Source organism: Centroberyx gerrardi, chromosome 17 (genome assembly GCF_048128805.1).
Source record: "Centroberyx gerrardi isolate f3 chromosome 17, fCenGer3.hap1.cur.20231027, whole genome shotgun sequence".
Lineage (NCBI taxonomy): Eukaryota > Metazoa > Chordata > Actinopteri > Beryciformes > Berycidae > Centroberyx > Centroberyx gerrardi.
In genome coordinates, this window is record NC_136013.1 from 491541 (window position 1) to 505884 (window position 14344).

The following is a 14344-nucleotide window of genomic DNA, read 5'->3' on the forward strand; positions in this document are numbered from 1 at the left end:
CTAAGTATCAGATTTTGACACATGGGTGAGAGAACAAATGATTTTCCACTGGGAAATGCTGCATTCAAGTCCTGTGGGAATAACCATCAGTACGACTTGGCGGTTAAAAGCAGACTGGGACACGTTTGAAGCGGAAAGACGCCATGATTGTAGTTTTCTGCTCCTGCTCAGCTTTTCCCCACTTTAACACATGAACTAATGCTGATTTCTCATTGCTACAACTTCGAAGCTTATCCAAATACATTTTATTTATGAATTTATAATCAAAACAATTTACCAAAAAACGCGCTCAACCCTCAGTTGGATTTTTCAGTTATTAATGTGTAACGAAATACTCCAGGACAGCACTCCAATTAATTTATATTCTTCAGTGTGCTTTTTAGGCAAACAAACTGAACCAGTCACTCGCAGGTGACTCTTATTGGTAACCAGGCTGACGCCGCAGCTTCCAAAGCCGACATCGGTGTCGGCAGGTGTTTTTATGTAGGAAAATCAAATTGACCGTCTTTCTCGTGGGACCTGAATGCATCATAAAACTGCAGCGTGTTTTTGACTCTGCCCACAACTTTTGCGTCATTACATAAACAAACGCTGTCACGTGATCAGGGAAAACAGGAAGCGCACTGGCGCAGTCACCGTCCGTTCACCAAAACAAAAACAAGCCTATTTCAAGCTGTGTTTTTTCCTAAATTAACTTTTTAAAAATGATGACAGCGATCTCGCGCAGAACATAACAACCGTAATATCAACATGAAAAGGTAGAAAACGCGGAGTCTGGCAGCTAGTTCGTGCTAGCTAAATTTGCTTAGTAAGTCTGAGCTAACGTTAGCCTAGCTGGTTAGCTTAGCAGGGAGCTAGCTTAGCTGATCCATGGCGTCCGCAGCAGGAGTCTCGCCAGGCGGCCCGGACCAGGGCGCTTCCTCCGGCTCCCAGGTCGGGGGGAGGCCGCCTCTCCGCCCCCATCACTTCCACACCACGACCCCCGCCCCGGGCTGTGTGATGGTGGAGTCGGTGGACGACGCGGAGGGTCTGTACGTGGCGGTGGAGCGGTGTCCCCTCTGCAGCACCGCCCGCCGGAGGCTGACCTGTGCCCGCTGCGTCCAGGCCGGAGACTTTGTGTACTTCGATGGAAGGAACCCAGGAAGGTGCGCTTGGTGTTCAGGAGTGAAGTCAACCGATCCCCCCCCTCCACTCTCTTTATGATCCCCGGTACGCACCATTCTCCCTGGTATTAGGAGAACGGTGCGCTAAACTCAATGCTCAAATCTGGCATTTTAAAGTCGCCCTGCTTGTCGGCAGACGTACACACCACCTAACATATTACTCAATATCTTTTGTGAAAAATTTGGAGCTTCTTTTTAATTCGGCGCACACGTAGTCCACCACGCAGCATTCATTCCAATAAAATTTTAACTTTTAACATTTGTTCACTCTGCTCGCTGCCGCCCACTGCGGTTTGTTTTTGGTGGAAAAATGATGGTGTCAATAACAGGTGTAGCAGTACTATTTTGTTGAAATAAGTGCTGCAAGGTGGATTGTATATTTGCCGAATCGATGAATGGTTCGTAATGATTTAGAAAAGGTCTTGCATGTTATTTTAAGAGGTGTTTAGCTTTGCCAGTAACCAAGGCGTTGTTAAATCGTGGAATTATTTAATAGAATTTGGCCTTATGAGACGTATCGGGGTTATCACCACCGTCTGACTCCGTAACTGACAAAAACGGTTTTATTGTTTAAACTGTTTTTGTCAAAAATTCACAGATTGAAAATGAATATACAAATCAGTCAAACACAGGTTCATACTACAGTTATTTATAGCAGTCGACAGTCACCAGCACAACAACCACACCATGTTAGCCGGCTAGGCTAGTTAGCAGCTAATGCTGCACTGTACAACTTCAGCTGTTTGAAGCCGCTGTTTTTAGCTACGCAGTTAGCGGCTTGTTAGCGCGTTCTGGCATTCTGGTCTCCAAGCTGCAGTTTTCCAGTTTGTTTACAGCCGGTTGGACATTAATCTGCCCAGCAGGACACAAGCAGGCTGCTGTTAGCTTCACACTGTTAGCTTCACACTGCTGACCGGTCTATATATGGGTTGGACTGGCTAACTTGGTGTTATTTAGCTACTTTGCATGCTGCTGCTAGCTGCCCAGCTACAGTTACACCACACATGAAACCTAAAATAACTCCTCATGGTATTCACGGTTAGGTGGCTGGTCGTGCAGTGTTTCTCAAACTGGGGTCCAGGGACCACCAGGGGTCTTGATGAAGGTTCCAGGAGGTCAACAGCAAAATTAGGAATGTTTTAATTTAACTAGCATTGCATTCACTTGAAGCTTTCACAAAGAGAGAATATATAGACTATTCTGACTGGAGGTTTCAGACAACCAAACCTTCATCAGATGAGACTGTGGTTTAAAACTTATCTATCATGAAAAAGTTTGGTAACCCCGGCTGTTATCACTGTCCTCTTTCAATGTGTTTATCTCATATCTGCTGAGGTTTACTGTAACTAGGTGTAGTCTGTTATGAGCCGAATTCCTCTCAGCCGTGGGACTTGTTCAGCCAGATTCCCTGACACCATTTAATAGAGCTGATCAATTAATACATTTATTATTTTGTCTCTACAGATACATTGAAAAGTTGGAGAGGCTGAAAAAGCTGAGGGAGGAAAAGGAGCAGCTTCAACAGAGGTAAAAAAACAAAACATAAAATAAATTTGGTGACAGTTTGTTGTACAGTCGAACCGGCCAGACTGAGGCGGTTTACAGTAGAATTTAATGAAGATGTGACGATGTTGGGGACGGATATAGAAATTAAAAATAATAAAATCTGCACACTCCTTAGCAACAATGCCCACAAACAGATTTAATTGAACAAACTGCCCATATCCACTGTCACAACAAAGACAAACTCTGTAAGACTGATGTTTATTTTATGTTTATTTGTATTATTTTAACTGTGTTCTCTCCACAGAGTGATCCAGTCCATGGACAGGAAGCTGCAGGCGGATCAGATGGCGAGTTAACCTCCGTTAACCTGACATCACACCTCCTTTTATTATATTCAGTCCCTATGAAGCAGCTGAAGAAGGGGTTTATCCCTTATTTCTGTCTGACACACATGAAGGAAACCTAATCAGTGGAACCCAAAGTGTTTTAATAACAGTTAAAACCAGGTCAGGCTCATGAGGAAGAAGCCAGTGACAGAAACAACAGAATACTACCTCATTGGTTTGTACTCGGTTACTGTAAAACACATCAAGGTCTTTTCTCCTCATATCTGTTTAATGCTCTCATCACAGCTCAGGCTTGCAGATGTATATTTTTATAATCTGACTGGAGTATTGTCCTTCTTGTTCCCTGTGCTGTCATGTTAATAGATTTAGATCAAAGTGAATAAAGTGAAACATGTTGTTTCTCCCAGAAATGGAAGATCATGTCGTGTAAGATGAAGATCGAGCAGCTGAAGGAGGCGATAACCTGGGGCAACGAGGAGGTGAAGAGCGGTGAGTCGGTTCGTCAGTCAGTGAGTGAGTTAGTGAGTTAATGAGTGAGTTAGTCAGTGAGTGAGTGAGTTATTGAGTTAGTGAGTTAGTTATTGAGTTGGTGAGTGAGTTAGTTATTGAGTCGGTGGGTGAGTGAGTGAGTTAGTTATTGAGTGAGTGCATTAGTGAGTTAGTTATTGAGTGAGTTAGTTGGTGAGTGAGTGAGTGAGTTAGTTATTGAGTCGGTGAGTGAGTGAGTTAGTTAGTTATTGAGTGAGTTAGTTATTGAGTGAGTGCATTAGTGAGTTAGTTATTGAGTGAGTTAGTGAGTTAGTTATTGAGTGAGTTAGTTATTGAGTGAGTTAGTGAGTTAGTTATTGAGTGAGTTAGTGAGTTAGTTATTGAGTGAGTTAGTTATTGAGTGAGTTAGTTATTGAGTGAGTTAGTTATTGAGTGAGTTAGTGAGTTAGTTATTGAGTGAGTTAGTGAGTTAGTTATTGAGTGAGTTAGTTATTGAGTGAGTTAGTTATTGAGTGAGTTAGTGAGTTAGTTATTGAGTGAGTTAGTTATTGAGTGAGTTAGTGAGTTAGTTATTGAGTGAGTTAGTGAGTTAGTTATTGAGTGAGTTAGTGAGTTAGTTATTGAGTGAGTGAGTGAGTTAGTTATTGAGTGAGTGAGTGAGTTAGTTATTGAGTGAGTGAGTGAGTTAGTTATTGAGTGAGTGAGTGAGTTAGTTATTGAGTGAGTGAGTGAGTTAGTTATTGAGTGAGTGAGTGAGTTAGTTATTGAGTGAGTGAGTGAGTTAGTTATTGAGTGAGTTAATGAGTGAGTCAGGGATTAAACCTGTGATTTTTGGTCATCCAACCAGCCACACAGTCACATCCCTGTGTATCAAACAGCTCATCCTCCTCCTCCCCCCCCCCCCCCCCCCCCCCTCCCCCCCCCTCAGATAAAGACCTCCTCCTGCGCTCTCAGGAGGAGAGCCAGCGGCTGCAGCGTCGGGCCGGACGCCACCAGGAGAAACGGGACAAGATCGAGCGCCACAACCGGCGTCTGGGCGAGCTGCTGGAGCGGCGCGGGCGCGAGCTGCAGGGCCGGCTGGGCCAGCTGGCCGCGCTGCGCCGCCAACACATCCTGGAGCTCACCACACACATCTTCCCCACACAGGAGGAGAAGCAGGGCAGCAGGTGCACACACACACACACACACACGCACACACACACACACACCGGCTTCAGTTAACATTTAGCAGATTCAAGGACTAAAAATCAAAATTCAACCATGGATTGACTTAAATTAGTCAAATATGGGCGTCCTGGTGGATCAGCGGTCTGAGGCGCGGTCCATGTAACTGCAGCGTCTCAGGTTATCCAAAATAATGCCAAAATACCCCAAAAACCAATCCATAAATACGACCTGCCCACTGGGAAAAGATCATGTCAGCCTCCTAGAGGTTGCTGTGATATGTGGGAAGTGCGTCAACACAAGCGGCGACACTGAAGCGAATCCACTGATGTCAGCAGTCCAACGTGATAAAAATCTAAGTGATCAGTTATTCTCACAGTAACAGTCAAGTCTATTGACAGAAAGCAAGTCAAATCTGCTGCAGTTTGTTATGGTTGATTTGAAATGAAAGAATAAATAAAATAAAACTGATGTTGGATGCGGGCGATCCAGCGAGTCGAACATGTGAACGCTCCAAGTCGTCCCGTTCTTTCCCTCCTGATGTGATGTGAACGCAGCGTTAGTCCTGCAGCCGTTTATACAATCCCCCCCCCCCCTGCCCCTGCGTCTGTCCGTCAGAGACCCTGCGGACGTGGTGGCGGAGTGCGACCCGGCGCTGACCTCCAGCACGGTGAGCGAGCTGGCGGAGGCGCGGCGCACCACCTACCTGTCCGGACGCTGGATCTGGGACGACCAGAACGGAGAGACCAGCATCAGCATCACCGGGCCGCCCGTCACGCTGCCTAGCAACGGAGACTGCTCCGCCTACTACAGCTGGGTGGAGGAGAAGAGCACCAATCAGGGGCCAGGTGAGAAACGTGTTAAAACCCTTCACTTCTCGTAGGGTCATTAGTTGTGTTGTCTGTGACCTCTGACCTCTGACCTCCTCCCTCCCTCGCAGAGTTGGACCACATTAACCCCGCCCACACCATCAGCGCGGCGCTCTGCTACGCCACGCAGCTCGCCAACATCCTGTCCCACATCCTGGACGTCAACCTGCCCAAGAAGCTCTGCAACAGGTAGGAGGACTGACCGAGTCCCAAGTCAGTCTCAAGTCAAGTCCCAAGTCTAAATGTAGAACAGCAAGTCAAGTCAGAACAAATCAAGAGTCCAGTATCAATTTAATATCTTAAAGAAAACTAAATATCTAGGACTCAATGCAATATGGTTTTAATAGGATAAAAACTTGGTAAGAGCATCATGAGTTTGATTTCTATAATCAGTTTCAACTTCAATAAATTCAATCATTCCATACAAATTCAGAAAACAGAATTTAAATTCAGTCGTCTGGCCTGCTATTGGCCCGTTATCGGCGACCTGTGGATCACTAGGAAAACGACTCAAAATCCACTTGAGGTTTTGAGAGTAAAACAAGATGGCCGCCTCCTGACACGCTGCCTGTTTGGTCCTCAGTGAGTTCTGTGGAGAGAATCTGAGCCGGTATCGCTTCACCAGAGCGCTGAGCAAACTGAACACCAACATCCTGCACCTCTGCTTCTCCCAGGTACAGCTGTGTGTGTGTGTGTGTGTGTGTGTGTGTGTCAGTATATGAAGGGTTTTATTATAAAGTGCTCTATGTTAAATTCAGTCACTCAGTTCAAAAACAAGAACAGATGTTTCTCTCTCCAGTAATCCTAATATTTAGTAATAGAGAGAGACAGAGAAATGTGTGTTACTGTGTGTATGACGGTTGTTAAGTGTTTGAATGAAACCTTAACTGTGTGTGTGTGTGTGCAGCATGTAGACAGTGAGAAGCTCCATCCTCATCACACTCTGAGGAACATCATGTTCCTGGTCGCCCCCGACAACGACAACCTGGGCAGGTGAGATCCAGCTGTCTGTCTCCTAATGCTGAAAATCTGACTTGTTTGTGTCGTCCTGATACTGACTGTTGTTCTCCCGTCCCGTCCCGGTCTGTCCCGTCCCGGTCTGTCCCGTCCCGGTCTGTCCCGTCCCTGTCCCGTCCCGTCCCTGTCCCGTCCCGTCTGAGCAGGACGGGGCCGTTCGAGGTGAGCGCGGACCTGGAGGAGTCGATGGAGTTCGTGGAGCCGGAGGCGGCGGGGCCGGCGGAGGAGAGCGGAGACGAGGCGGTGACGGACGAGGAGACGGACCTGGGGACGGACTGGGAGACGGTGCCGAGTCCGCGCTTCTGCGACATCCCGTCACAGGTGGGAGAGACACGGGACGCACCTGACTCAGATGATGGTTTCTGCTCTGTCAGTGAATCATACGGCATCACTCCGGTGATCATGCTGGATCTGGTGATTTTGTCTGAACTGATGAGAACAAGCAGATTTTATTTAAAAACTTGACATATGAAACATTTTAAGGAATATTATTTGAAAATGTCAGTTTTGTTTGACATCACACCGAACATTACCATTCAGTTCAATGGGATAGACATTAATTTGATTAGTTAACATGTGATGTTTCATATGTGAGCCACATGGTGATATATATCGATATTGAAAAAAATCCTCCTGTCATGATATTGATCGCCCGGCCCACATCTGGATAAACCAGAAAAAACAAGGCAACAGTAAACTCATCGTTCTCCATGAATGATGCGGTTCCCCTTTTGACCAATCAGGAACAAGCTGTACAGATGTGAATCCATTCTGTACCTCAGTCTGGACTCTCTGCTGGTCTCTCGTCTCTGTGGCGCCTCCTGCTGGTCAGTTTACAGATGATGCGTCTCCATCTGGATCAGAAAATAAAAGAGACTCCAACATCAGCAGCATGATGATCTGAACTGTATGGAACCATTTCTGCTCCTGGCACGTCACTTTTCTTTCATCATCAAGTGATAATAATGACTTAGTATCTCTTAATTAAGAGATACTAAGTCATGTTGAGAAAAGAAATCTCACAAAAAGTCTCATGTGTGCCAGATGTTTTTATCAGCTGGTCATGTGACTCTCAGTTCATCTTATTCAGCTTGCAGTGTGGAAAATATGACGAGTTATTAAAATGAGTTTGGTCTGGAGTCAGATCAGAGTCAGATCAGGCAGGATCCATGATCACATGACAAACAGCTCCTGTAACAGTGAGATGTTGCAGTGCTTCAGACTGAGACTCTTATAGAATATGAATGAAATATAAAAGTGACGGATCTGCTTCACTGCAGCATGACTCTGTGTTTTCATTTTCTCCTCCTGCTGGGATTTCAAAATAAAAGCTCCTGTGTGATTTTACCTCTATTCTTTTGTAACCTCTCCTCTCTCCTCTCTCCTCTTCCTCCCTCTTCCTCCAGTCCATGGATCTTTCCCAGAGTGCATTGCTGCAGGTCTCCCAGCCGGCTGCCAACGCCGGAGGGATGATCTCCTCCGCCGCCGCCTCCGTCACTTCCTGGTTCAGAGCGTACACCGGCCAGCGCTGACCGGACCGACCGGACTCATCTGATCTGATCCGGACCGGACCGGCCTGGGCTGGACTCATCTGATCTGGACTGATCTGGGCTGTATTGATTTCTGTATTGGACTGATCTGGACTGGACTGATCTGGATCCAGTTGTGGTTTGGACCGGACTGGACTGAGCAAAGTGTCAGTGTCCTGGCTGTTCTGGGGTCAGAGGTCACAGCAGACTCCGCTTCTGTTGAACTCTGTTAGTTTTAATAAATCTCATGTTCAGTCTGTGAAGCTTCACTCTTTACTAAAGATACAAACCAGAGAGAAGGAACTAGAGCTGAACAATTAATGAAAATAAAAAATCTAAATTTCAATACGAACTTCTGCAATTTCCAAATGTCAGAGTCTGCAGTTAGTTTCTTCAGAGAGAGTTTGGTCCAAACTGGATTTGTGAACAAGGAGGTTTAGAATCCAAACCTTCATCAGACTCAAACTCAGTAAATCTGAACACTCACATCTAATTTTTAACTAAATCATTTTTCTTTAAACAATTTTAAAGTTCTTAAAAAAATGTATGACGACAAAAACTGTGATGATAATCAGTTTAAATTGCAATATTCTGTCAAATAATAGCAATAGCAAAGAATTTTTTGTGCATCCTTCAAAAAAAAACCTTGAATTTGTGTCAAATCAGCAGCTGCTCCATTGACAGTGAATGGGACTCTGACTGTGGATCCATGACTGACAGACTTTACATCACAGTGACATCACAGTGACATCACAATGACATCACAGTGACATCACAGTGACATGACAAGTTCAAGGCTTGGCTCAATAATTTGTAGCTTTAGCAAAGAGTGTAAGATCACAGAAACTGTAACTCTTCTTAAAATGGGCGGAAATCCTTTAAGCAGCAGACAGCAGCCTCCTGCTCTGATTGGTCGATGCAGCGAGACTCTACTGGACTCTACTGAGACACACAGGAACTCTACTGACAGAGTCACCAGACAGATGTTCAGTTTGATCATTAATATTCGTTCACTCTGTGTTTTTCATATCCGGCTCATTAGAATAATTGTCATCCAATCACAGTGAGCGTCTTCAGGGGAAGTTAGTGCTGGTGAGTCTCTCTCCAGGTGAGCTCCAGTCCCCTGGAACAGGAAGTAGTTTTCAAAACAGGGAACGGACTGCTGCTAATGAACAGCGGTCACCGTGGCGACGCCCCGCCTCCTACAGCCAACACAGAGCGATGGAAACCAGACTGAAGCGTTCTGAACTGAGATTTTTGTGCCGATATTCAATTTGTTTAAATTTGACAATTTTCATGCCAAAAAAACTCCCAGCATTCAGTGTTTCTCTGGTTTTCTTCCTCTGAAACATAGAGCATCATGGGAAACTAAAACTCTCCACTGAAACAGGAGAAGAAGAAAAGAAACATTCATCAGACTGTTGAATCTGATCAAGGAGTCTCAGAGTCAGTTCAGCTTCAGCTCTTCACTACCAGTGAGTATTGATCAGTTCTACAGTCTGTGATCAGCTGGATGGATCTCAGTCTGACTCTGGATCAGATCTGGAGCAGAAGATGAAACCTTCTGCCTGCTGGACTCTGCTGGACTCTGCTGGACTCTGCTGGACTCTGCTGGACTCTGGAACCTCCGTGTGTTTCAGCTGTTAGGTCAGATGAAACTTCGTATCTCCGAAGCGTCGACCGAGAAACGAGGCTCAAACCGATTCAGCTGTTACCATGACGACAGGCTGGGACTCACATCCGTGTCAACAGCAGAACAGTTTCTCACTACATTATGGGATGTTGACTCTCTGCTCTCTCCGGCTTCCTGTCTGATCCGCAGTTTAAACCAATCAGATTCACACCCGGTTTCAGATCTGGTTTCCATGTGAACTGAATGTGGTTGGATGGATCTGTTCGGTCTCATCAGCATCATGTGTCGTCTTCTTCTTCTTCTCAGTAGTTTTCTGCAGCTGGACGTTTCCCTGCAGCTGCGTCTGTAGATAGAAACTCGCTCAGCTTCCTTCCATTGACAGTCAGTGGAGTTGAACTTTTTTTCCATTGAAGGATCAAAGTGTGAAGAAGAGTGGAACTTCTCTCTGTTGCCATAAAATGCCTGATTTGAAATAAAAGCCCGTTTTCTTCTTCCTCAGCTTTCAGATCGATTCTTAAACTCACATTTATGTTTTTCTATTGTTTTTATTCAATAATTTATTGATGCTTAAAATTGTTTCTCCTCCTGCTTCTTTTTATTCTCCTTCCCTCTTAATATTTCTATCACTTTATTTCATTCCTTTGCTGTTTTTTCAGCTGTAAAGCATTGTAAACTCTTTAATTATTACGACTAAATATTATTATTACAGAACTTTCCTTGGCACCCCGGGGTGTCAGATGTGAAGCCTCACAACTTTTAGAGACAACATTTTCTATAATTTCTTTTCAGATGTTTCAACTCCTCGGTTTCATCTTATTCTGTTTCTTCTCAAACTTTGAAACTTCGCTTCAAAATGCTTTTTTTTTTAATCATTTGAATTCCGTTGCATTTTATGATGAATTATAAACTTCATTCTTTGTATAAATGAGTTTTAAATTAACACACAGAACCAGATTGTGTTCAGGAAACGGTGTTGAAAACAGGCAGCTGACATGTTTCTATCAGAGATGTCGACTGACCGGCTGTAAAAATGATTGTCTGCAGGTGATGTTTAGTTCCTGATCTGAGCCAGGTGAGTCCAGGTGAGTCCAGCTGTTCAGCAAAAATCATCAGAAATTAATTTGGAAGCCGAATTAAAAACAGGAACATGGGTCCAGACGGTCAGGACTGAAGAGGTTTAACCTGCAGACCGGAGGCTCCGTCCTGAACCTGAAGGTCCAGCAGGCTGCGGACTCTCACTGAAACACTGAAACACCTGACCAGCAGCTTCAGACAGGAGGAACCAGTCAGGGAAAACAGCAGAAGACTCGAGTCACTCTTCTGTGGACAGAAACAAGAAACAAGGTCTCAGTTTCAGATGTTGCTGATCATTATCAGCTGAGTGAGACTTGACTTGATGCATGAAGAGAAGACTTGGGACTTGACTTGGGTTCTGGTGACTTGGGACTTGACTCTGACTTGTACTTTGATGACTTGAAAAGGTTTCTAAAGTCTTGACAAAACATCTTGTGTTTGTGTAAATGACTTGGACTTGACTTGGTAATCTACATTTAGACTTGGGACTCGATTTAAGACTTGTGCCTCATGAGACCGATTTGGGACTCAAGCAAATTTGACTTGGTCACACCTCTGGAAGATAGTTAATGAAACCAGCCGGTGTTGTTCTGCTGGACTTCTCGCTTCAGGTCTGAGCTGCTGGTCTTCAGGTTCAAATCTCAAAGAAACGACTCTGCTGTTGAATCTGTTCGTGTTCAGTCAGTTTCCATTCAGATGAATGGGAAGAAAAAATCTGAACACTACAAAGATCTTGGTGAGGAGATTATATTCTGCTTTCATGTTAAAACTCAGTGGAATATTTTACTTAAAAGTGCTGAGAGGCTTTAATAGTACGACACACACACACACACACACACACACACACACACACACACACACACACACACACACCAGCAGCTACTCACCAGAACGCTCTGCTGTCCAAAACTGACGAACACAATCAGCCAATCAGCAGCTTCCTGAACAACAGCCTCTCTCTGCTTTAGTTATTTAAAATAACTGACAGACTGAATCTGATCCATGCAGCAGCTGTAATATAAAGTTCTTTTAAAGTCTGGAGGGGTTGAAGTCTTTTATCTCTCTTTTATCTCTATTTTTTTTTTTACAGACCTTCAGTTTTATTTCGCTTTTTTGTGTGCGTTTTATTTGTTGCTCTTATTCCTTGTGAAGAACTTTGGAACTTTTGGATTTGAAAAGAGCTCTACAAATAAAATGTACTACTACTACTACTACTACTACTACTACTACTACTACTACTACTACAACTACTACTACTACTACTACTACTACTACTACTGCTACAGTAGTACAGTACAGTACAGACTCCTCAGTGTTTTATGGTCTCACTTCAGATGTTCGGTGTTTGAAGCTGAAGCGACTCGACCTGCAGAAGAAGAAACACTCGAGTCTTTTCTCCGTAACAAAAACCAACAGGACGCTCTTTATTGAAGCAAAACTCCGACAGAAAAACATAACAGCCAGGAAAATAAACCAATAAACCTTTTAAAAAAGAAAAAAAACAACTGGAGGTGAAGGCTTGTTACTTTTCCACCGCTGTAAAATCATCATCAAACTCATATTCTTTTTTTTTTTTTTAAATCTCTACAGTCCAGTTATATTGCATCATCTCAAAGAACAGACACAAGGCGAGACGTCTCTCTTTTCCCTTCAAGAAAAAAAATTAAAAAAAACGACAGCATTGTTAACAGACTGATGAAGATGAAGATGCTGATCAGCCTCACAGGATAAAACTGGCAGAGCGAGCAAAGCGCTGAATGGGGGGGGGGGGGGGGGGGGGGGGGAGAGAGGGAGGGAGGGAGGGAGAGAGAGAGAGGGAGGGAGAGAGAGAAAAAGGGAGAGAGAGACCAACACCCGAGTCAGAATCTGTACAGAGAAAAATAAAAACAAGTCGGTTCTTTCCTAACGGACAGAAGACAGTTCAGCTCCATATAGACTTTTCTTTCTGTACAAATGTAAACACAAACAAGGTGCAGATAATATGAAGTAGATTATCGTGATATTTTTCCCCAACCAGGACCAGGACCGGGACCAGGACCGGGACCGGACAGACCGGACCGTCCCGCTGCAGTTCCTCCCCTCACCACCAGGCGGAGCGCGACAGACTGGGAGAATCTGGACGTTAAAGGGACAGTTCACACAAATATTTTAATTGGGTCATGATCTCCTTTTGCCAGTGAAAATCAGATGAGTGTTTTTTTCTTCATCCAACTGTTAGAGAATATCGAGTCCTTCTGGCTTCAGAAAGGGAAAGAAATGTCCATAAATGTCTCCATACAGCTGCAGCATGATAAAGTCTTCTGACGTCATGCAAAAAAAACAAAATTTGATCAATTATTTAATGCAAATCAAGTCTTCCTCCGTTGTTTTCAGATCCAGGTTTGGGAACAGAGAAGCTGAATACAGTGAAGGAAGACTTGGATTATGCTGCAGCTGCATGGAGACGTTTACTGGACTAGGACTGGACTCTACAGTCTGGAAGAAGGACTGGACTCTACAGTCTGGAAGAAGGACTGGACTCTACAGTCTGGAAGGTTTCTCCGGCAGCGAGTCTGCAGAACTGCTGGGAAGTCGCATGCAGAAGAAGAAACTCTCATCTGATTTTCTACTGGCACGAGGAAGAGGAGATAACGACTCATTTTACATTTTTGGGTGAACTGTTCCTTTAAACACCATCACTTCACTTCAGTACACAACTTCTACAGCATTTGGACTTTTTTTAACCAGTAGATTGAACTTATTTCTGTATGAAACATGTTAATAAAGCATTAAAGCATTAAGTAATGATATTAATGTGTTTGATGATTAGTGTGCGTCTTGTTTATTAGGGAGTCTCCAGTAGAAATACTTCCTGTGTACTCCTGCATACTTTTTACTGGGTCATATGTAGTATGTGCAGTTACCGTGTACTCCTACTGTGTACTATTCACTAGGTAGCATGCAGTACGGACATGTACTAATACTGCGTACTGCAGTGAGCAGAAGCTCCAGACTCCCAGAGTGTTCGGTTTGTTTCTGTCTCCAGTTTCAGATCGGACGGCCGGACCGGCAGCTGGAGCTCTCGGACGCTCGGTGGATAAAAAGACGAGAGGAAGAGGAATCCTGGCTGGGATTTCCCCTTCCTGTCCCGCTCGACTCCTAACGAGTCGTTTCTAGTTAACGAACCGCTAACTTAACGAGACAGAACGACTCGTACCGACCTGAGAGAGACGAACCCGACCGGAAACAGAAAGCTACTCCATCCTCCATCCAGTCTGCAGGTTTCACTCCAACCAATCACAGCAGCTGGTTCACTGCTGATCAGCTGCTCCTGTCTGATCAGCTGATCAGCTGCTCCTGTCTGATCAGCTGCTCAGCTGCTCCTGTCTGATCAGCTGATCAGCTGCTCCTGTCTGATCAGCTGCTCCTGTCTGATCAGCTGATCAGCTGCTCCTGTCTGATCAGCTGCTCAGCTGCTCCTGTCTGATCAGCTGATCAGCTGATCAGACAGGAGCAGCTGATCAGCTGATCAGCTGCTCCTGTCTGATCAGCTGCTCCTGTCTGATCAGCTGAT

At 44.6% G+C, this 14344-nt stretch overlaps 1 protein-coding gene across 1 annotated transcript; it reads left to right on the plus strand.

The window, feature by feature from the left end:
- Window positions 1–615: 615 nt before the first annotated feature.
- Window positions 616–10216, plus strand: atg14 (autophagy related 14). Its single transcript, XM_071894268.2, has 11 exons — window positions 616–1145; window positions 2628–2690; window positions 2974–3016; window positions 3424–3505; window positions 4434–4671; window positions 5288–5517; window positions 5610–5727; window positions 6122–6212; window positions 6446–6531; window positions 6702–6876; window positions 7962–10216. The coding sequence occupies exons 1-11, from the start codon at window positions 871–873 to the stop codon at window positions 8085–8087; spliced, it is 1527 nt and encodes a 508-aa protein (XP_071750369.2). The 5' UTR covers window positions 616–870; the 3' UTR covers window positions 8088–10216.
- The last annotated feature ends 4128 nt before the right edge of the window (window positions 10217–14344 follow it).